Below are 23289 nucleotides of genomic sequence, written 5' to 3'. Positions count from 1 at the left end.
TCCACAAAAAAAGATGGTTTATTGGACTAGACTAAATGGTGTAATGCTTCACAGCATTATACTGTGTTTGTACTAACAACGCCATTGCAGAGGTACATAAAATGACACATGGAATTTTTTTTTTCTGCCTGTAAGTCTAAGTACAGGAAATAAATGACAAAAAGGGTATTTGTTGCTTTCCAAGTGACACAGCTTTGACTATATAAAGATACTGCATACCCAATAATTTAAATATAATGTCAACTTTTTGCCTTGCTGTATTCCTTTTGTGCTTTTGCACTCTCTTGAAGCTATAAAGGATTATAAACTATTAGAGATTGGTAAGTACAAAGTTGATCAGATTCGTAACAAAAATGTAGAGACAATCATTACAAAATACTGTTTTTTAAAAGGTATTCCACACTGACTTTGACTCAGACCATAATTAGCAGCTCTAGATTGGAATAACACTATGAAAAAACCTATGAAGCGACATCAAACAGGTCAGATCAGTTTTTCTTTTCTCCTTTCCTATAGATACATTCTCTCCTTACAGTACCATTGTGTCTGTGCAGTGGATATCCTGGATGTTACATTCCTTTCTCCTTTTTTTGACTTTTTGTCTTCAATGTTTATTGGAATTGTCACTACCAAATATTTTGGGTAATGTATTATATTTAACCCAGTAACTGATTAACCCAACAACTATTTAAATGCATTGACACTGCTTGGGTTTTGTTGGTAAAGTTGCCCTGAATGAAATTCCTGACACCACTGAAGACACTATGTACTACATATGTATAATTACAAAACATCCCACCAGTTTCATGGCACAGATGGATTATGAATGAATCCCAAGAAGCAATCACATCACAAAAATTTGAGATAAAAACCTGACTGCCGTTTCTGCCCTCTCCATTTAGCACTGTGGACAACAAAATAATTGGACAAGCAACAGGTTCAGTGGATCCACAACCAATAGAAAAAGATCCAGACAACCATTTAAATACATTTTCACAGTAAGTTATACGTATTAAAACCAAAACCAAACCCCAGTGCATCCTGATCCTGGATTTTAATGCGCACCCCAGATCCACCTTCTGATTGCAACTGTACCCTTGGAATAACGTGGCATCTTCAACCTATGGCATTAACAACCATGCACATACAAATGCTTTTACGCATATTCCACAAGAGACTTCTCACCCACAGTACAAGATAAACATTACAACATATTGAACAGTCTGTTAAATCCTACTTACCATCGCCTTGTCAAAGAAATCCGTTATGCTAATATACAATGAGATATTTTAAAAACATAAATGAACAATAATTGTTCAAACAGCAAGTATTATTAATTTTATCAGATGTATTCTCCAGAGCTCTTTACTGATCAATCAAACCAATGCAAACTAAAACAAAACCAAATGAAATTGAGTCCTTCACTTTAAATGAGAAAAGACAAGAGCAAAATGACTTTCTGGTGGTATCAGAAACCATGGACCATTGCAAAAGTAGTGCAAGAACTGGCACAGATTACAATTGAGCAACTGAGACCAACCTGCAATCTGCAAGTACATGGGTGTTTTTAAGAAATTCTAGATGAGCTACAAAAGAGCAGTTTTAATCCAGTTGTTTATGAGGAGTAATCTGGCAGAGGATAGTTAGCGTCAAAGACTGGTAAAAAGCAGTGCTAAAGTATGCAAATATATTATGTCACAAAATTTACTTTTGCTGGCTGAAGCAGCTATATGTTAACCAGTTATTGGAAGATACGATAACAAAGCAAGCCTGTCTCTTACAGGGTCACAGAAATATCTGGTGGGAAGCTTCATTAATAGCTTTGCTCTGGCACCAGGTTGTGCTCTGAAGCTGAGCTGTAACGCCGAGATCTGCTGCAAAGCCTCTGCCTCATTCACATAAGCAAAACTTCCAAATAAAGATTTCAAATTTTCCAGGGGTATCAAAAATGATTTTAGTTGCATTTGCTCTCTCCATCCTCACAGTTCCCCCTCAGAATACACTAATGGTCTCTCACAGAAACATACCTCATTCTTTACCAGAGAAGCAAAGAAAAAACAAAACATGCACTGTAGTAATAAAATATCCAAATAAAAAACTACCACAAGGAAATGCTGCAGAAAGAATTACTCTGGTTGTACATCAAAACCAAAACCAAGCTGCCCAGGCTGTAAAGTTTTACCCTGTACTGAGAGACACCGAAGCTTTTAGAGATGTGTGTCTGAACAAAAGACACACTATACCAATCTAGCTGACTTCAGTACAATCAGAGGTTCATTCACTGAATGAGATCTGAGTTTTGGTAACATGTGGTAACAACAGCTGCTAAAGTAGAAAATTAGGAGTCTTGTCAGACCTTCAGGAAAGACAGCAGTGGGGGTGGTGTGGGAAGACCTGGAAACAAAAAAATTTCTCCTGTGTGAGAGTTTTACTTCGGTTACAGTAAAAAGGAGCCAGCTTACAATATGTCAAGTGTAAGCCAGCTTTGGCACTTATGTTACTGAAAATAATGTGGTGACTGCTCCCTATGCAGCAGGCAACCAGCTGTGAAGGTTTATTTACAACAGTGACCGCTTGAGCAGCGAGACATTTCTTATCCTAGGGAAGGGAGAGCTTGCTTACTATCTGTAAAGCTCCCATATCCAACTGTTATTAAACAGAGACTTGAGGTAATCATTACTTCCAGAAGAATTAACAGGATGCCAAGGGCAACACATGGAAAACGGTGGGGCAAAATTTTAAAATACATGAGTAGGAGTAAAATTACATTGTCTTTTTCCCTCTTCAACCCCATCCAATGAAAGACAATTTAATAGCATGAAGTGCAAGTTTTCTTAAACTGGCTGAAAAAAACCCCCGTCACTGGAACAATAAAACCCTGAACATTCCTTAATTAAATGAACAAGTCTCTTGGAAATTACATGGGCAGAGACCACATTTTCTGTAGACCAATCCTGACCAGAGACTGGGTTTTGTTTCTTTTCTGTAAATAGACAAAACAAGTATTCCAAGATACAGCTGAAGTGATGTCAAAACAGCAATGACCCAGGTCACAATCAGAATTTTGTATATACAATTTGTATTAACTTAAAAAAATAAAGAAGTTCAAAATACTTCCATACTAGCATTCTAGGTTAGCAAAATGCCCTGTACAAAAGTAGGCCACATCTGTTGGTCTAAAATATGTCCATAGCAGTTGGTCTTTTCTTAGCCGATACAGTAAATGGTTTCTTCACTTGAGGCTCTCCTGCTGGAGTGCCTGCGGGTGACTTCAGCACCCCATGACGGGGTTTCTGTTCAGGATTGAAAGCCACACGGGAGGGTCCTTCTGGGCTCACTAATATGCTTTTGTCAGTCTTTTTAAATTCTGTTGAAAAACAAGCAACAAGTTAAAAGAAATGCGACTCCTGGAATAACCGGGCCCATCAATCAAGTGGAACTGCCCAACCCTGGAAGTCTGCCTGAGATCTTCAAGTCCATCAATAAGGATCAGAAGCCTAAGACAGCAAAAAAAAATGGAGAAATGGTGGTGAAGTACACCTCTTAGCAGACTGCCTTTGAGAACGGGGTCTGTTGCAAGAGGCTGTGAACCATTCCCCATGGTTTCAGACCACTGGAGAGTCTGGGACTACTCTTCAGAAACAAGTTTTACAGCTATCGTGAAGAACACTGCACTTGAGTTTAAAAGATGACAATGGATTAAGAAGTATCTCTTCTCTGACTGCTAAACAGCACTGCTCTACAGATTCTTGGTTATCCCCTTTCTGCTGGCAGACAGGCAGTTTTGAATTCGTGCAGCTATGTTATATTAAGTCATATATCTAAACACGCTGCTCTCCATTTGAACTTGGCCTATAGCACACCTTAGAAAGTTAAAAGAAAAATAGCTAAATGAATACATGGCATAAACTTTTATGCTATTGAGCAAGACATTTATTTAACAGGGAAGACACTTCCGCTTACATGTGGGATCCAGACAAGAAGTGACTTTATCTACTCGTTGCCTTTAATAAACCCACAGGCAGCCAAGACAAAACTTAAACATTACTATTACACATCCTGAGCTTATCAGCATATCAGAACCTTTGTCTTGGGAAACAGAAGTAAGCAATTAAGACTGTGAAGTGCATGTGTTTCCCTAGGAGGAGCCCTGCAGAACAGGCAGCTCAAGTAGATGGGTCTATTACTCTGCTGCACTGTTTTCTATCCCTGTTTTCTACAAGTCTGTAATGCAGCACCCTGGAATCATGCCCAGTCTAGTTGTTGGTCCAAACGTCCTCACTTTACCATCTCCTCTGGACAGGAACTGAAGGATGATTTATAAGCTGTATACAAATATTGAGGCAAAAAAGGATCAGAATCATCCTGTTCTAGAGAGGTGAGGAATATAGCTGTGCATACAGCTTCCCCCTTCATCAGCTACAAGAGAGATTGTGGAGACACACAGATGTGTTAGACTCACCAGCAGTCATATTCTTATTCAAGCCAAATGTGACTCTTTTGGAGCTGGACGACTGCAGCTTGTTCAGCTGTAAAGCAAAATACAGACATGAAAGAAGATGATTACCTGCACCCTAACAAAACCAATGCAAAGCAGCCTACAATTCCTTCATTTTATTTAAAACTCCCCCAGTCATCTAGCACTGACCCTGCTAAGACAGTACTGCTTTTCCAGCCAAAAGCAAACATATTCCATTTATACAGAAATCACATACTCTCCTTAATGTCATTACATGATTCAACAACATGAAGATACATGTGTATTAAATACACTGGCCCCACTGCACAAGTGCAAAGAGGGTCTGAAAAGATATTATGTGTTTAAAAGGTTTAGAAAAGAGGGCAGTATTTTGAAGCCCTATACTGTTGCCAGCCTCCAAATATGGGAAGAAAGTCCCTTGTGGCTCAAAGTCCCTTAGCAAGACTGAAAGTCAGTTTTTGCTTTTGCTTCCTGTGAAATGAGCAGGTTCAGAATGGGGTCCTTTCAGCAAGAAGGCATTTTTGAAAACAGGGGAAGGAAGTAAGAGATTTAAAAATGCCTTCCCCTCATTTTCTGAAACTCTGGAGCTATGTGTGACTGTCTACAAGGAAATGCAACAGCATTTCCAGTTTTATCTGCCCGTGTTAGGAAACTAACTCAGAGTGGAAAAGACAGTAAAAAGGAGGTCATGCCGTTTGCTGGGACTGGTGGCTTGGGAAGAGACCTGTGCCAGACTCAGCTGCCACCTGTGTGATCACATTACCTGTATGGGTGCCCTGGTGGAAGAGATGGCGATTCTTGCTTTCCTGAGGAATACTGCCTTTGGCAATATTGTTTTTTCAAATTTTACAAAATCACTTCCTGGTTTTGCTTTCTTTTTCTTTAATGATGAGAGAGCAACACTGCTTTCCTGTAAAGGAGAGTAAGGAAAAAATGCTGTCAGTACAAAAGTACTGTAGTTAACTATACCCAGTACAGCGATCAGTGCTCAGAGCTTATCATATGTGGCTTCAGTAAATATTTTGCAGTAAATAAATTTTGCAGTTAGCATGACTGAAAACAGAAGTTTAAGGCAAGCTCTACACAGAAATAGAAAAGTCACTGCAAAGCAAAGAAGGAAGAATTTGCAATACATTTCCCTGGCTCATCAGAGTGCAGACAAGTTATTTCAGCTGTGTAGCTGGCATATGCTTTAGTGTCATTGCACTGGAGGGCATAAGAACAAGGCAGTGGAGGAGGATTTCTGGAGAATTGAGTTCTTTTGGTGACAATGCATGGTGACATCAACATGCAGCCTGCCCATGAAGCCCCACACTCAAAAAGCTAAAAATGAGCCTGACAGTTCATGAACAAAAGAACAGCAGAGGAAAGCGTGAGATATACATACCCCTTGCCTGCTTTTCTTGCATGCAGTTTCCAGAACTCCATTGGCTTCGACAGAGTTTAGGACCTCTTTTACTCTTCTCTTCTTTTTCGAGGTTGCTGCTTTCTGGCTGGAAACTTTCATCCCTTCCAAACCAACTACCTTTGTCTTCGTCTTCAATTTGACCTTTCTGGCCAGTACAAATTCAGAGTCTGCATCTCCAGTGGGGGTCCCCAGCAAGCCCTCCTTGTTGGATTTCATGTTGTTCTGTTGCAAAAGCGTATCCCTATTCACCAAGACAGCCTCACCTTTCTGTTTCTTTTTCACAACCTTAGGAATTAACAGTGTGACAGATGGGCTGACGTCCTCTGCCTCACTGGCATTAGCTGGTCCGTCCTGACATGCTGGTTTTACAGGAACATTTTGCACTTTTGGATTCATTTTCTTCAACTGACTCTTTTTACTCTGTTCTGAGTCAGTTAAGCTGTTTTGCACAGAGACATTGTGATTTTCTCTGGTGTCAGTTGCTACATTTGTGGTCTCATTTGCCTCATTTACTAGCAATTTCTTTTTCTTTCTTTCCTTATTATTTTCTGGCACTCTTCCCTGGCTACAAACATTAGTTCCAGATGTTTCAGCTGTTCCCTCCTCACAATTTGCATCAGCTGTTACAGAATCAGCACTTAGGCTGTCCTTCTTCTTCCTTTTTTTCCTCTTCTTCTGGGGTACTGGTGCCTCCTTCAGACTTGATATCTCTTGCTCATCCTCTAAATCCATCCCAAAAAGAATGCCATATGAGACAGATGCGAAACACAAAGATGCAACAACTGAATTTTATTCTATTTTTTCCCCTTTTTAAAAAAATTTCTTTTCTTCTAAAACAGGTGTACCAGTTTCCTCCTACCAGCCAGCACAAGTGTTTCAGTGTTTTATTATTACAGCTGTTCAGGACACTGCAGTCCTCTGACATCTGGCCTAATTAATATTTTGCCCATCTTGCTTTAGCAGAGCTAACATCTAAGCTATTTCTTGAGGTAACCCTACTTTGTATAGCCATATTGCTAGAAAATAGTGGTTACTCCCATCTGTTAAGACCATCAGAAGGGCAGCTCAGGGGTTCAGTAGTTTAGTAAGATATATTTGGGTATGATTTGGCTTGTGACACGTCAATACAAGCCATAATGCTAGAGATACTTGTACTTGGTTCTTAGTAACTCTTCACCTTTCCAGAAACAGCCCCAAATTCCTACACTCTAACAATCATCCTATTTTAAGAAGATGAATGTGTTTCTGTTCTCCTGCAATAAATGGAACTGCTCAACAGAGCAATGCAAACTGCTTCCTTTCTGCTTTTGATTAAAATTGACGTAATGCTTACCTCAAAATTGTTAACAAAACGCCCACTATTTTCAAAGAGACCTTGATTTCACATTTAACCTTCATCACAACATGACACAAATCAGCACATCCTGAACAACAGGTTTGTCTTCTTCAGAATAGCTTGTATCTGATACTTTGCCAAATTACACGAGTGAATGCAGGCTGTGCCTCTTCCAAAGGTTGATCCTGCCTTACCTTTTACTTTTTCCATCTTGTTTTCCTTCCAAGGCTTGACAGCTTTTTTCTTTCGCCTTCTCCTGCTGAATTCATCATCATCTTCATCTGTAGAAACATCTTCAGGAAAATCTTGAGGGAAGATTCCTGTCGAGGAGGAAGGATAAGGTATCTGAAAACCAATAGTTCTATTTCTGTGAACACTTACGCTGTTCATATACAGCATAACTTCCAATGAAAGAAAATCAAAACTGCTTGTTGCCTCTCAACCCAAAAGAAAATAATGAGTGATACCTATTCGTTTAAGTGAAAATAATAATCTTTGTTTTAAGGACAAAGTAAAGTATTGCTCAAATTGTGAAGGGGATTTAGCCATCTCAGCAAAACCATGCAATGTGTCTTAATGAGATTTCAAAAATCCACAAAGCCTCCAAAATCATTCTTGAAATACAAATTAAAAAAAAAAAAGGGAAAAAAAAAAAGGATTCATTATATATCCTTTAATGAAAAGAGACTACTGTCTCTGTATGCTGCTCAGGCCCTTACCTTCTGCTAAGTCCTGGAACCTGGAGGTGGGGAGGAAAGGCGAGAAGGAAAAACAAATCAGCATTATTGGTTTAGTACCAATAACAACACAAGCAACATAGTGTCACTGTACTTATTATGGTTTTGTCAGAAGAGGAACAACATATTTTGCACAGGAAGTTACAAAGAGCTTATCCCAGAAGAGATATGCCTCAGAAATCCACAAACTTAAACCAAATCACTGAAAGTACTGAGAAAACAGCAATTTAACTTTCCCTTTTCTGTAATATGTCTCCCATCACACGCAATCCTGCAGTCCAAATCCGCCCAATGTAGATACACCTCAGGTAGCTGCAGTTGTCTAGTACCATGGAGTAACAGTAGCACAGGCTTCAGGCACCTTATGCATGTTACTCAGGGCTGTGAGCCAAGGCTGCTCTAGTGATACTATCACAGGGACAAGTGAGGGTGGAGAGAAAGCAAAGTAAAGGTTGTTTAAGACAAGGTGGCACATGCAAGGTGTATTTCAACAGAACTCACTTTTTGACCAGCTTGTACAGACGCTTTCTGTTAAGGGAAGGTGTATTTTTCTTGCTCGCCAATTCAAAGAGTTTGTCAGCAACAGCTCTGTAATCAAACTGTTGGGAGGAAAGTGTGATACAGCTTTTCTTAGCTTACTCATGGAAGATAACCCACTGCAACTCATGGTATCAACACTTCAAGTAGTGTTACACATCCTTTAAACAGCCACTTCCTTTAAACCCCAAATACTTTTTCTCTGTTGATATTTACACCCCTTTCACACATGTATACTGACTTTTACAGATGGTTGCTTCATTAACAGAACAGCTGAACTCAGTGTATCACTTTCTCAAATGTTCCTAACCTTCATTCTTACATGAGAGAAGCCAACCAACTTCAGAACTCCATCAAATATTTAGGTAAATATCAGAATTAAAATGTGTCATGTCCTAATTCTTGCTTGAAAGACACAGATGCATGAAGGTATCTGAAGGTACCTGCATGTGTATTTGATGGGTGGGTCTGTCAAAAACATTACACTGCACTGGAAATGGGTCTAAAAAAAACCTGACTGCATCACGTTACCCTCTCTCTTATAGTCAATGAAACTTATGTAGACTCCTTCAACACCCACAGTAACTTGGATTTTACCATACATTTTTGAACTCTTGAAACAGGAAGGGAGGATTGGAAAGAAGAAGGTGTGGGAGAGAGGGAAGAAGAATTCAGAATTTAGACATGGATTTTTTTCTTATAAACTATTCAAGAGTACACCTGTTACATAAATAACACCTTACACTAAAGCAGAAGAAGATTAGAATTTTGTAACATGTTTATCTGATTAACACCCTTTACTTCTGTACCTCTTGAAAGGGGTGGGAAAAAAGAAAACAGAGGGGGAGTATCCGTAACAGAGCAAACAAGCCACAAACCTGAAGAACAGTCCCAATACCACCACCTGTATTTTCATTAATATCCTCTGTTTTTTCAGAGCTCTGTGCTGATTTTCTTGACAAACATCTGTCTGCTATTATAAAAAAAAAAACAACTGAGTATTAGTGGTTTGAGATAGCTTGAGATGGCTGCTTCATTAACAGAACAGTTGAACTTGGTATCACTTTGTCAAACCAAGACAGCAAGCACTTCTCTAACAGACAGAATAGCAGGTGCATTTTTCTTCATGTGATCTTATGAAGTCTGGACTGATTCAACTATTTTATGTCACCATTATGCAACACACAACTGTGGCATTATCTAAGCGCCTTTTAAAAAATTCCCTCTGCACCAGAGTGTATCTGAATGGAAAATTTTCCTGCTCAGCTTCTTTTATTATTATTAATTTTTATTTAAAACTTCCACAGAACACCAAAATCTCGTCTTCTTCAAAAATGTTATGGATATCCAAGAGCCAGTCACACTAGGTTACCACCTAGCACTCTTGCAGAAATACAAAGAACACTGATTTTTGTGACATGTTCCACCTGGTTCAGAGCATAAATGTATTTTCCAGACTGGTTCAGAGCATAAATGTATTTTTAAGAAACAGATATTTAAATCCTAGCAAGTGTTACTAAGGCAATTTAGAACTTCCATCTCACCTTTGGTTTTAAGCATCTCTTCATTTTCCTGTTTGTCTTCTTCAGACACATCCTCCTCATCACTGTTGTTCTCCAGTTCTTTCATCAGGTCCTCGATGGCATAGGGGGACTGATCCACAATGATCTCAAAGATACCAGTGGCTATGGCATGCAGCACACATCGACTGCGTTACAAGAGAGCAGCAATGAGAGTTGAAAGGCAAAAGCATACACAACCTCCCCTCTCACATGAAGAAACAGAAATTTGAGGGACACAGGGAAAATGAGTAAAAAACATGGAAGAGCATATAGCTCTCCAGATGAGTAAAGTGAACCTGTTACTTCCTAAATGTCCTTTAATCCAAACAGTGTCCTGCCAACACTTCCCCCTCAAATTTCACTGTGTTTACATGCTGTGCTATATTACACAGCAACAATCTAAAGAAGAATCTAAACAGCTCAGCTGATCTATGCATGTTTAATAAAAAATAGCCAGACAAAACCAACCGAGATCAATACAGTTCTTATAAATCCATGAAGATTATTTATAGCTTTGATAAATGCAAGTTATCTTCAAATGTCTAAGCACATCGTTAGCAAAATATCATTCTTTCTCCACATTCTGAAGTTATACTATGACTCTTCTTTGATGCACTTACTAACATGTGTACACGCAGAATTTCTCAATTCTTAAGAAAAATATTTATGTTTTCATGAAACTTACTCCTTTGATTTGGCAGCAATTTTGCAGAAAGGTTCAATGAACTTCAGATTCTGGTCTGCTGTGAGCTGTATGATTCAAAAGAAAAAAAAAAAGAGTATAGTAAATACTGTATGTGTACACTCAAATTCCTTGAATGTTTGTTTGGTGTAGGGAGATCTTCTTCAAGAAGTTAAGTCAAAGTCTTTCAGCATCCTATTTACTTCCAACTGACAAAAGTATCCAGTGAAAGTTCTTGTTATCACTGCTACCACTAACTTCCACATACTCCCCGGAAGCATTATAAAAATGTTGACTGCTTTTCAGAATCTACTGAGCATAGAAATACAACAAAGCTTCTTATTTTAGATATGGAAATATGAGGCAGAGAAAACTTAAGTAATTTTGTGAGCTATCACAAAGAATGCCTGTAGCAAACATGAATAAGATCTGGGCTTCTCTTAACTGGACTGTGTGCGCCAAAATACTGTCAGCTACAGCAGCACTAAAGACAAAAGTCCTTCCCTAAACTCAATTCATGAGTATCAGCTGTGATTTCAAATAGTCAAAAGACTAAATTCCCCATGCATTCCGTGACTGACTCAACCCCAATTTTGTGCCTGTGGAGCTGCATACATTATTAGGGCTCCAAGTGCAAGCACTTCTCTTGTGCAGACATCTTCTCCCTCACACTCCACAATCCAGAACCACGAAAGCTGCAGGCAGGACTGCTTTTGATACTGGCTGCAAGGGATACACATGGAAAATTGCAAACAGCTTCGTCCATTGCAAGGAGATGCATCAGATGCCAGAAACAAGAGGAGGTAAATGAGCAGAAGCCTGGAATGAAGTGTGGGGCAGCGGTAGCTCGCCCTAGCGGAGTAACAGAAGAAACCGGAGGAAGCTCAGCAGCGACAGCTGCAGTTAACAGGCTTTCAGTTGCTGCAAAACCCTGCATCACAGTAACATCAACCAAAATTAAGGGCAACTGAAACCACAGTATACAGCAGAGAAAGTCGTCATTAGCAAAATGAACAACTGGATGCAGAGGGAAAATTGCTCAGTGCACAGCCAACAAGATTTGAAGCCGACAATATGCAAATTACTAGACAACTTTGAAAGCACACTTTCTTCCACTATTAGGTGTTACACAATCAGCCAAGAGCAGGCCTTATGTCAGTTTTTGCAAAAGCAAAGACTCCCAAACATGTTCACACAAGGGAAAAAATGTTAAATCCTTTCTCTTGAAACAAACAAATGAAAATAGTCTGACTTTTCTGTTGCTATTTCTGACCTTAATTTGGAGCACTATAACAGGAACTCAGGAGAGTTCTCAGGAACTATATTCACACTGTACACTATGAATAAAAGTAAATGCATAAATTGTAATAAGTCGCTTCTTCACACTTAGTCAATGTTGCTTTGATACATTTAAAACTTAAAAACTTACAGAATCTAAAAATTGTATTTCTTCTAAAATGTTGCATGCCACAGTCAACATTCATCAGAAAGGAAATGACAACATATTTTCTAACCTCCTTTGCACCAACTTTAGCCAATTCATCCAGATAGATATCGATGAAATGTAACTTTATCCCAGTGGGAGCATTGTTGTCAGGATCCATAACTTCTTTTATTTGTAGCTGCAGGAATAGTTCCATTAGACTAGGGGAAAAAAAAGGCAAAAAAAAAAAAAAAGGAGAAAAAACCATGATATTCATATTTAATTGCTCACGTCCTATTTGCTTTGAAAATAAACTTCAGTCAGTTTTATCAGTTCTAAGATGATTATCCAACACTCATAAAAAAGAAATCCAGTGGCAAATTTCCACATCTTAAAGCAAACTTTTAAAAACAATCCATCCATAATAAAGTTCTTTAAAGTCTAGATGATTTTGTAGCATCAGACAATCCACTCGACACAGTTTGGTGAAAATCACTGTTTTAAAATTCATATCCAATTTGGACTGAGGTGTAAATGCCGTATGATTGACGGGTAGGAGGATGGAATTCTGCCATTTGTTCTGAAGAGACAGCTGTCAAGTTCATCCATCCCTAATGGGCTACACCTCATAACCTTCCATTTTTGAAGAAAGACGATATTCATTTTGATGCTCACCCAAGGATTAAATTTAACACCGATCCTTCTCAAACTCATTTTAACTGTGCAGACTTTGCCTCCTTTAATGCATGTTATCCACTGTCTCCTACAGCGAAACAATTACACTTGCTGAAGAACAGATCAAGGGCTAAGCTAGGCATAAAAAAATTATCTCCATAGCTCAAGCCAGAAAAGACTGAGCTGCCTACAAGTTCAGCTGTGGCTCTGTTCAGTTACTGACTTCTGGAGTACTAACAAATACTGACGGAGTCCATGGATCAGAGACGTGCTGTCATTGCTGCATTTAAGCAGCAGTTGGGACTTTTTTCTTTTTTTTTCTCCTGAGGCCTATCCTTGTTATCTTTCAGCAAAGTGAAGCTTTGGCTATTCCATGCTTCTCCCCACCCTTCTGTGGGACCTCCTGAAATTTTGCCCAGAAGACATGCTTTCAGTTCCAAAGAGAATTTAAAGCATTCCAAAAGCATAAAGATTATTTCAGTTTTACTTTAAAACTCCTTTCTTCAAAAGCATTTTAAAAGAAAAGGGAAATGGAAGACATGCTAGGCAGCTTCTAGGCTCACCTAGGAGGGAAAGGCAGCTCCTGACCTGCCTCATTCTGCAAAGAAAGGAATCATGATCTTCTCTTTCCATATTGTGGTCTCTGCTGGTGAAGGGCCTCCAGGCCATCTTTCCAGTGAAGCTGGAAAAAGGGAGGCCGAAGGCCCAGGTGATATTCCACTGATAGCTATCCTCACTAAATCAGTCAGATCTAACAACCTCCATGAAACATCTGGAGCCCTCAGATTTCATGATTGCTTGGAATACCAGACGACAAACTCCTATGTTTAGGTTTTGCATAAGCATACATGAATTACTTTCTCCAATCTGTTTCTGTGAAACATGCACCAAATGGCTTAGGTGAATGTCAGTTATTGATCGCAGAGTGTATTTAACTTAATGAAGAGTAACACCTAATTTTGTTTCTAAACTACCTATCGTAAGTGATCTGGAGAACAAATAAGCCTTTAGTCTAAGACTTCACAACAATGCCATCTATGGAGAAAAAGGATCTATTAAATGAAAATATATTTGATAAAGGTAAATTGGGCAACTTCTTTATGATGCAACTAGATTCAGAAATCTGCTTACCTTTCATCCCATTCATTTCTTTTCAGCACTTCAAAGGACTGCCTCAAAATCTTACGCATTAGCTGCAAAGTACAAAATATGTTATATGTTCATGAAAATTAAGGAGTTACTCTAACATGACTAGACTACTTAGTAAACCTCGTTGTAGCACAAGGGGGAAAACTTCCTGATATGAATATTTTGAGAGACTCGTCTATCACGTCAAGCAACAGAAGGATGCTGTGAAGCTCAAAAGACATTAAACTATTTTCATACCCTAAGTCCAGAAAAATTCATGACCATTTCTACTGTACAGCTTTGTCTTGCACCATCACCCTGATTTCTTCATTAAGTGCTACCAAATCTAAAAAAAACCCCACAGCTTAAACCAGAGACAATAATATGGGACAGGTGGTAAGAATAACTTTATTTACTTGAAACTTGCACTAAGAGACAGCCATATGTAGAATAGCTACACTGAACTGGCTCAAAACACTTCACTTACTGAAAGACCTGATTTCCACACATGGTAGGGGATGCAATTACCCACTCAATGCCATGCTCTTTGGCCTAAGTGTCTATAAGGTTGTTCTGGAAATGAGCCCCATTGTCTGATTCAATTCTCTCTGGGGTACCATGTCGTCACAAAATCTGTTCCTCAAGCCCCAGGATAGAATTCCAGGCAGTGGCATGGGGCACAGCATATGTTTCCAGCCATCCACCATGGTAAGCACATGGCGCTTGCCTTGGCGGGTTGGTGGCAGTGTGATATAATCAACCTGTGAGGCCTCTCCATATTTGTACTTCAACCATCGTCCTCCATACCAAAGAGGCTTTAACCGCTTGCCTTGTTTAATTGCAGCACGTTTCACAGTCATGAATAACCTGGGCAATAGTGTCCGTTGTTAAGTCCACCCCTTGATCACGAGCCCATCTGTATGTTGCATTTCTGCCCTGATGGCCTTAAGTGTCATGGGCCCACCGGGCCAAAAATAATTCATTGAGAAACAAAAACCAGCAGTGAATGTGCCTGCAGTTAACTTTTTTCAAATAAATTAATGTGACTTTTTAGTTTACAAAAGTAGGTCTTTAGGATTCTTCTCTCACCGATTTTACTGTGTTTTTTTCTTAATACAGTGTTTCCTATAGAAAGAATTCTGATAGCTGAATGTATGACAGTGGATACTTTGGTGGTAGAAAGTTTGGGTTCTAGTGAAAACTAATTTATTAACAGTAATAAAAAAGTCTGATCTAAATAACTGGTGTGGTTGCAGCATCCTCTGAGACTGTACTGATAGTCTGTATAGAAATAAATGAGAAACATCACTATATTATAAAGAAAGGCAACCAAGTTATTCTATGAAAGCACTTGCAGCATGACATATACCATTATCAGCTTTAGATTTGCAGTGGTGAGTGAAAGCCTTAAAACAAGTATCTCTTGCAATGCATAAAGAAAATGATCACTTTTCTTCTCTTCCAGTGTACATAAATGCATGTACATAAAGCAGCCTTTCAGCCCACCATGGCTACACCTTTTCTTGCCGAAAAGAGCTACAAGGGAGAATTACCATATAGTACTTATCAAGACGCAGACTGTCTATCCCATTCCATTCACGGTTCATAGTTTGCCAAAATGTCTGAATGAACAGGCGTCCTGTGAAAGAGTAAGGAAAAAATCCCTGCATGTCTGGCACAATGGTTTATTTTGCTAACCTAAAAGAATCTCAAGAAATTACTTTAATGTGAGAAAGGGATGCATTTCCCAAGGGATTTGACTAGTGACAAGGATATGCTCTGGAAAGACATGCTTGAGACAGGTACAAGGACATGTCAATTATACTTCAGAACATAAGGAAAGGCACACAGCTACTTTTAAAGATACGTAATCACAGGACTAGCTTTGTATCGATTTTGTGTTGTATATGCACAAGTAAAAACATACATTCTGCACTCATTTCTACCTGTGCAAGTTTTCGTATTGACTGAACGCTCTATTTCAAGTGCATTTTGAGCACTAGGTGCATAATAGCTCACAAAACATAGTTGGGTTTGAGTAGGCAATACACACAACAAATAAGTCTATGTAGAATGGCAAAGTAAGGGGACAAGTTTGCTTTGCTACGCACCCTGCAAAGTCTCATCTTTATCACCCTGGAGATATAACTCTTCTCCCGCAACAACCACAAACAAATTGCATCTCATGCTTCTCTTAATGCAATCACACATACCAGCTGGACAAAAAGCAAAGACAAAAAAGACCAAAGCAGCACCTGTATCTGGCTGTCTCTACTCTGGTACTGTGATAACAGCCTCAAAATCATCCAAGATGAAAGTTCTTTAAAAAGCATCAGATAATGAAATAGTACTTACGAGTCTCTGTATTCTCAATTGCATGGATAAGCTGTGAGATATTGTTTGCAAGTTCCTCCTAAAGTAAATAAACACATTTAGTATAGCACATTTCAGAGCTTGGTCTCACTAAACATGCAACCAGAAACCAGCGAGAAGTATGAATATCATGAAACATCCTTCAAAATGAAAAATATTCTCGTAACAGCTACTTTAGTACTGCAGTTATCCCACAGAGATTAAGTCTGTTGTAAGTGAAGATTCAGGGGTACCAAACCCTGTTTATTTCGCCACATCTCTGCATAAATCATCTTTTTGACAGCAAACTAAATTAAATTAGGAGGAGAAAAAACCCATGTGCTTGAATTAGCAAATAATGTAAAACTTCAGGGGTACTCTTTTCATATAGCGTAATTTTAGGTGGAGGTCTTTGTCCTGTGTGCAAGATAAACCACATTCATGCAAACAGACAAGTGATTTGAAAACTGGTGAAGGGAGGCGACCAAGATCTGGGACTCCAAAACTGGTATTTTTTTAAAGTAGAGAGAAAAACTGCTGGTAGTTTACTAAAGTCAGTCTTGGAGACAAAGCTGGAGTAGTGGAGAGGAAGTGCTACCAAACTAACAAAGAAAAGGAAGTATGACACTTTCAAACTAGGCTAACCAAAGGTTGCACATACACTGTAGTTGCAAATAAAGGCAACCTGCCATCACTGCTTTATTTCCACCAGATCAATGTACTTGACAATGGTACATATTTCAGTTCTGGTTTTGGAAGGTGAACAGCTACACCTGCCATTCAGAAGGTGACTCCAAACATGATGCCATTTATTCTGTCCATGTGGTGAGGATCACGCAGGTACAGTCACCTCTCCTGCACATGCCAATTAAGGGCAGCAGGGTAAGAAGTATGAGTAAAACTCACTAAGGTAATTTTCACTATTCTTAATTAGTATTTGCCTAATGTGTATTTCAGAAAAGACCCGCACAAGTAAATATAAAACCAGTTACTATACCTGTAGCAGAGGTTTATCCTGCATCCACATACAATAGAACAGGCCCTTCCATATTTTTAGCAGTTCTTCCTGACTGAAGCCACCTACAGTAAAGAAGTCAGAATGAAAACGAAAAAGAAAACCAAAACCAAACCCACATTTCCACCAAAGTATTTTTATGCAGCTTTTTCTCCAAGTCCAGAGAAGTCAACCTTTGTTTTGATACTATTAGCCTGAATAGTATGTAACGGTAAGTAAATCGAAGAGCTCTGGAAATTAGTCACCCTTTTTTCCTACTCACTTGCACTTCACAGTGGGCTGACTGCAATATGCAAAAGGTTCACATCCCAACTGACAATTTCCCTGTGGTTATTTTCTATTATCTCAAGGCATCAGCTTAACCTGCAACCCTTTCCCTCAGAGCATTCCTGTTCATCTGGTAGGCTACTTCCACAAACCTAAAGGAATCTGCACTTTGCAATGAGAGAAGCACAGAGCACTACTGAATACACAGAAGCCATGTCCAGCTTAGGAAGCCCCCAGAGCTAAAAATAGCTGGAGGCTCAGAAAATTCTGGGAAGAATACAATGCACGCTCACTTGCTCTTATTAGTCCCCAAGCAACCCCTAGATCTATAGTGACTGTCAGAAATGGGATAATGGGGTATTTGGCTCTCTGGCTTGACCCTGTTCTTATGTGCTCTTCCTTCTGTCAAATGTTGCTAATGGATTAAATACTATTTGGAAAGGGAAGAGGGTAAAGGGAAGAGACAACATCTATTTCCCAGCATCTTTTCAAGGAATTAACTTGGGTTTCACCAGCATTCCAGTTTCAGTTTAGCTCTTGGGGCGCCAAGTTTAGACTGGCTTCTTCAAACCCAAAGGAGTGTGCATGCATAAACCTCCATACATTTCTCAAATGTTGCAGGAATGTTTACTAGGGTCAGTCACAGTACCCTGCAAATGCTCATGACCAGTTTCTCCTCCCATGTTATGTCCAGCTTGCAATATAGCATGCTCAAAAAAGCAGTGCAGAAACATCACAGAATCGCTTGGACATCTCTGTATTGTGCTCCTTATCACTCCAACAGGAAGGTTTACTGAACTAGATCCATGCATTCACACATTGCTACGATTCATAAGTCTCCTACAACCAGTGTCCATAAGGAGAGGGTGCACAGGAGGCACCTTCTGGTGCAGGCAGCTTCAGAGAGGCCTAGACACTAGCTGTCTCCAGGTACACCACTGAAGTCTCCATGCACTGGACTCTTGGTTCTAAGGTGACAATACACAGCTCCAAGTAGGATAATAAACTTTAGAGAAAACCTTTTCATACCATGAACGTGGAAGTAATGGGTTACTCAGATAATCTGAACAGGTAACAGCAAACTGACTGCAATTGTACAAATGCCGAAACACTCCTGGGCTTTTCTCAATTCCCTACAATGCTCCTCAATATCAGTCACAGAAACAGGCAGTCACCACCTCACCATGCAGCATCGCAAAAAATAAAACCCTATGCTCTATGTACTGGGCTGGGTTCAGTCTGTACCAGCTCAGTGCATTTAGATTCTGTTCCTGGGAAGGAGAGTGCATGAGCTACACTGCATCGATCCCGGCAACGTTAATGGCGCCAGCAAAACCCACCCCATCCCGAGTCCTCCAGCCCCCTGAACCGGTGTTGGGCCCCGGCCTGCCCGCGGCCACCAAGAGGAAACTTCATGGGCGTGTATCCTCAAAGCCCTTGGCTGCCGTAAGGGCTGCTGGCAGCGTGCGGCGCTTGCGGTGTCACCGAGACAAATACTTCCTCTAATGAAAAATGCGTAAAAAATTACCGTCCCCCAAACCAAAACGAAACCCCAAAACTCCTCTGAAGACCCCACAGGTGGCGGCCCGTCAATGAGGGCTCAGGCCGCGATACAGGCGGCGGGAACCCGCTCTCCGCTCCACGTGCTTCCCCACCCCCCGCCAACCTGCAGGGCCGCCGTTCCACGCGTGCCGCGTCCCTGACGGCACCGGCACAGCCCCGCCCGGGCCCCGCCACTGCGGTCCCCATCTGCCCCACCGCCCCCAGGCCCGGCCATGCCGGACCACGCCGCCCGACCCCGCCGGGCCCTACCGGCTGCGCGCTGGGTCCGGACGCTGATGTAGCCCCGCAGCTTCTTCAGGGCACGGTCCCGGATGCGCTTCTCGTTTGCTGCCAGCCGCTGAGCGAACTGGATCTCGGGCGGCTGCACGGCGGCGGGAGCCATGGCCAATCCCTGTCCCCCGGCCCCGTCCCGTCCCGTCCCGGTCGGGCCGTCCCGTCCGCGCCGCGCACAACCGCTCAGGGCGCCGTCTGATAGCGTCACCCATAGCCCCGTCGCCCGTTTGCGCCGTCATCACGCGGCGGACGAGGGCGGCTTCATCGCGTGGCTGAGGCGTGACAGGCGCACAGGAGCCAATCCGAACCGCTAGTGTTGTAAAGGACCTCTGGAGATCATCTGGTCCAAGCCCTGCCAAGGCAGGGCCACCCAGAGCAGGTGACACAGGAACGTGTCCAGGCGGGCCCTCAATGTCTCCAGAGAGGGAGACTCCACGACCACCCTGGGCACCTGTCCCAGTGCTCTGCCACCCTCAACATAAAGAAGCTCTTCCTCTTGTTGAGATGAAACTTCTTGTGTTTTAGTTTATGGCCATTGCTCCTTGTCCTGTCACTGGGCACCACTGAAACGAGTCTGACACCATTCTCGTGGCACCCACCTTTGAGATAAGACCCCCTCTTAGTCTGTTCTTCTCTAGACTAAACAGGCCAGGCTCCCACAGTCTCTCCTCCCAAGAAAGATGCTCCAGACCCCTGATCATCCTTGTGGCCTCTGCTGGACCCTCCCTCTCCAGTAGCTCCAGCAGTAGGACTGAGGAGCCCAGCACTGAACACAGTTCTCCAGATGTGGCCTCACCAGGGTCACGTAAAGGGAGAGGATCACCTCCCTCGCCCTGCTGGCAACACTCCTACCGATGCACCCAAGGATGCTATTGTCCCTCCTGGCTGCAGGGGCACACTGCCGGCCCATAGTCAACTTGTCACCCACCAATACTGCCAGGTCCTTCTCACCTGAGCTGCTTTCCACTCAATCTCCAACAAACTGCCCCAATGATCCCGGTGCCCAGGGTTAGGATGGACCCTAGCCCCAGGTCCCCCCCTCACACCGGGGAGGGAGGGCGGGGCTAAGGCGAGGTGCGGGGTCAGCGGCGTGGCGTGACGTCAGGGCCGCGCCCTTCCCGCCTTCATTCTTCGCGCCAGGGTGGCGGCAGGTGTTGGCGCGATGTGGTGCCACGCTGCCTTCGTGAGCGACGCGCAGGTAGAGCGCGCGGTCCGCGCACCGACCCTTCCCTGGCGCCGCCCCAGGGTCGCGTCCGGTCCCGTCCGGTCCCGTCCGGTCCGGTCCGGGGGAGGCCCTGCCGCGGAGGTCGGCCCGGCCTGGTGGACCGTGAGGGACGATGGCGGGAGCTGCGCGGTGGAGCTCTGAAGGGGAACGTGCGCTGGCCGGCAGAGCCAGTGCTGTGGAGCTGGTAGTGCGAGGCAGGCAGTAGCTCGGTCTCTGGGAATCACCGTCGGGAGCTGCGGTGGGTGCTTGGATGGGCTCCTGCCCACAGCGTTGGCTTATACCTTCCCCTCGTTCCAGTAAGGGGGGAATGTGATGGTACTGTGTAGAAGAGGGACAGTTACCCTGGGCTGGTTGTGATTCTCTGCTGGGTGTTGAAAGAGTTGGGCTTCAGCCTGGAGAAGAGACGGTGTTGGGGAGACCTTAGAGCAGTTTTCCAATACTAAAGGGGCCAACAAGAAACCTGGAGAAGGACTTTTTAGAAGGGCATGTAGTGACAGGAGAGGAGGTAAGAAATTCGAGTTGAAGGAAAGGAGGTTTAGATTAACTATAATGAAGAAATTCCTTACTGTGAAGGTGGTGAAACCCTGGCGCAGGTTGTCTCAGGCAGTTGTGGATGCCCCATCACTGGCAGTGTTTAAGGCCAGGCTGGACAGGGGGTTGAGGAACCTGGTGTAGTAGAAGGTGTCCCCCATGGCAGGGGTGTTGAAACTAGACGAGGTTTATGGTCCCTTCCAACCTAAACCATTCTGCGTTCATTGCCAGCTGGGGTCTTTGCCCTGTTCAGCCCCCTGCCAGGCAGGGCAGGGGGATATGCAGATGATGCAGGTTGTGAGCTAAGGTACATAACCTGACCATTGTGCAAGAGGTCTATAAGGACTGAAGTCAGATTTCCTACATGTAGGAGATCCTACAACATGCCGTTACTGTAAGGGGCTAGACAGAAAACTACTGTTCTCCATGGTCTGTATTTGCTTTTCACATACTATTATAGTGGGGAGGGATGTTGAGTATCTGCTTAAGCAGGGAAAATGAAACTTGGTTGCTGGAACTGCAGTATTGCAAAGATCTGCATTTACAGTGGAACCTTAAATGATAATTTTCTCCTTACTGTATATTTTATTCTCAATCCCGGTATTTCAGCAGTGTGTTTTATTTGAATTTAGCTTCTGCTAGTGAACAGGGCTATTTTTATGCCCATACCAAATTGTGCTCCATGGGTTTGAGCAATACTGCACTGTGTCTCTCTCCTTCCAGTTTGCTGACATGCGCATGGTATTCCTCTGTAGGAGTCCTCCTGCCATGTGCTTATTACATACTTCCATGAGACCTACATCAGTTTTATTTTTCTTGAATCATGTAATGTGGTGGTACTTGGCTGTACTAACTTTGCCATAAGCACTTTGTAAATGCAGGTAAGTGCAAACAAGCAAAGTTAAAAGCAAGATCTTTTGTCTGTACCTTTATTGCAGCTCTGATGCCTCTGAACCAGGAAAGCTGAAACTGGGTTTGGAAGACAGCTAGGGAAAAACAGAGTAGAAAGCAAAACTCAGAAGGAAATGGTTAACGTGAGGAAGTAAGGGAGAAGAGAGAATCACAGGAAATGGTTGGAAAGGACAGAAATACAAGGGTAGCGTTGTCTGTACCAGTGATAATGACCTCTATTTGTCTTGTGCAGCTGGATGTGCAGCAGAAGGCTGTGGGGATGGCATGTTTTCTAGCTGTAGCAGATAGTTTCTTGTGTTATGTAGTACCCTTTTCATTTGGAATAAGGTGGGAAATATAAAGGGTCTAATTTTATCTGCACTTTTCTCAGTGCAGAGCAAACCAGTACTAAGATATATGACAGTTTTGCTTTGTGAAAGCATATCAGATGATTAATGTTTTTTTTTTTAGGCAAAGGGTGTTAAACCTTTCTTATGTCTGTGTGTATGTGATAGCCTTATTAAGATACAGCAGTGTGCATGTGCATATACATCAGAAATTGGAGTTTAGAAGGTTTTTGGTACAGAAATTTCTGTATAATTTTAAAATTAATGTACATTCTCTTAGACTATGGAATTAAAGTTATTTTATAGCAATAGCTTGGTAGAAGAGTATGCTAGTAAAATATTTTTTATTTTAACTCGGGATTAAATTACTTTTACATGGAATGGCTTGCAAATAGTTGCAGGTATTTTTTGTTCTTCACAAAAGATGACTATTGAAAAAATACAATTTCCTGTCAAAGAGCTGTTGTAATTTAGTAAGGTGATTGAAGATCTTGCAAATATTTGAGTTAATTAAAAAACTGAGTTATTGTATCCTTTACAACAGTCTCGAAACAATAGCTTGGCGTATGCATTAGCTGCTGACATTTTAAAATGTGGATGCTAATTTTTACAGCATTCTGAGGTACATTGTACACACTTTAGCTGAAGAAACAAATACAGAGAGGTGGTATGATGTGCTTTAGGCCAGAGTGTGAAAAAAATTAGCTTATAAAGAGTCCATCTCTGAGACTTCTGGGTTTAGTTATTATTGGATAGCTGGCTTCTCTTAAAAGGTTACAAATTTCTGGAATGATGTAATAGCAGTGTTTTTGCCCAAGAGAAGAGATTCCAGGAGAAAAAACACCGCAAGGCTGGAA

At 41.7% G+C, this 23289-nt stretch overlaps 1 protein-coding gene across 1 annotated transcript; it reads right to left on the bottom strand.

Annotated features, from left to right (window-relative positions):
* RRP1B (ribosomal RNA processing 1B) lies at window positions 1-19642 on the bottom strand. The gene is made up of 16 exons (XM_062602567.1): window positions 19415-19642; window positions 17318-17400; window positions 16324-16381; window positions 15522-15607; window positions 13972-14033; window positions 12257-12386; window positions 10746-10810; window positions 10043-10206; window positions 9377-9471; window positions 8463-8560; window positions 7944-7963; window positions 7419-7544; window positions 5868-6610; window positions 5244-5390; window positions 4463-4529; window positions 1-3367 (listed from the first exon to the last, which is right to left on the bottom strand). Exons 1-16 carry the CDS (start codon window positions 19545-19547, stop codon window positions 3177-3179), a joined length of 2268 nt encoding a protein of 755 aa, XP_062458551.1. The 5' UTR covers window positions 19548-19642; the 3' UTR covers window positions 1-3176.
* Window positions 19643-23289: the final 3647 nt, after the last annotated feature.

Source organism: Pezoporus occidentalis, unplaced genomic scaffold (genome assembly GCF_034315485.1).
Source record: "Pezoporus occidentalis ecotype Australia unplaced genomic scaffold, CSIRO_AGI_Poc_V1 ctg77, whole genome shotgun sequence".
NCBI classification, from domain to species: domain Eukaryota; kingdom Metazoa; phylum Chordata; class Aves; order Psittaciformes; family Psittacidae; genus Pezoporus; species Pezoporus occidentalis.
The sequence above is the reverse complement of the archived record's forward strand: the minus strand, read 5'-3'. Positions and strand labels throughout refer to the sequence as shown.

Excerpts from the sequence above, each read along its gene's own strand:
- RRP1B (XM_062602567.1), bottom strand. The coding sequence starts at position 19,547 with ATGGCTCCCGCCGCCGTGCAGCCGCCCGAGATCCAGTTCGCTCAGCGG. Across the intron at positions 10,207-10,745 it reads ATTGCTGCCAAATCAAAGGA|TCGATGTGTGCTGCATGCCA; the intron begins GTAAGTTTCATG and ends CTTGTAACGCAG. Across the intron at positions 4,530-5,243 it reads CCACCAGGGCACCCATACAG|CTGAACAAGCTGCAGTCGTC; the intron begins GTAATGTGATCA and ends TTTGCTTTACAG.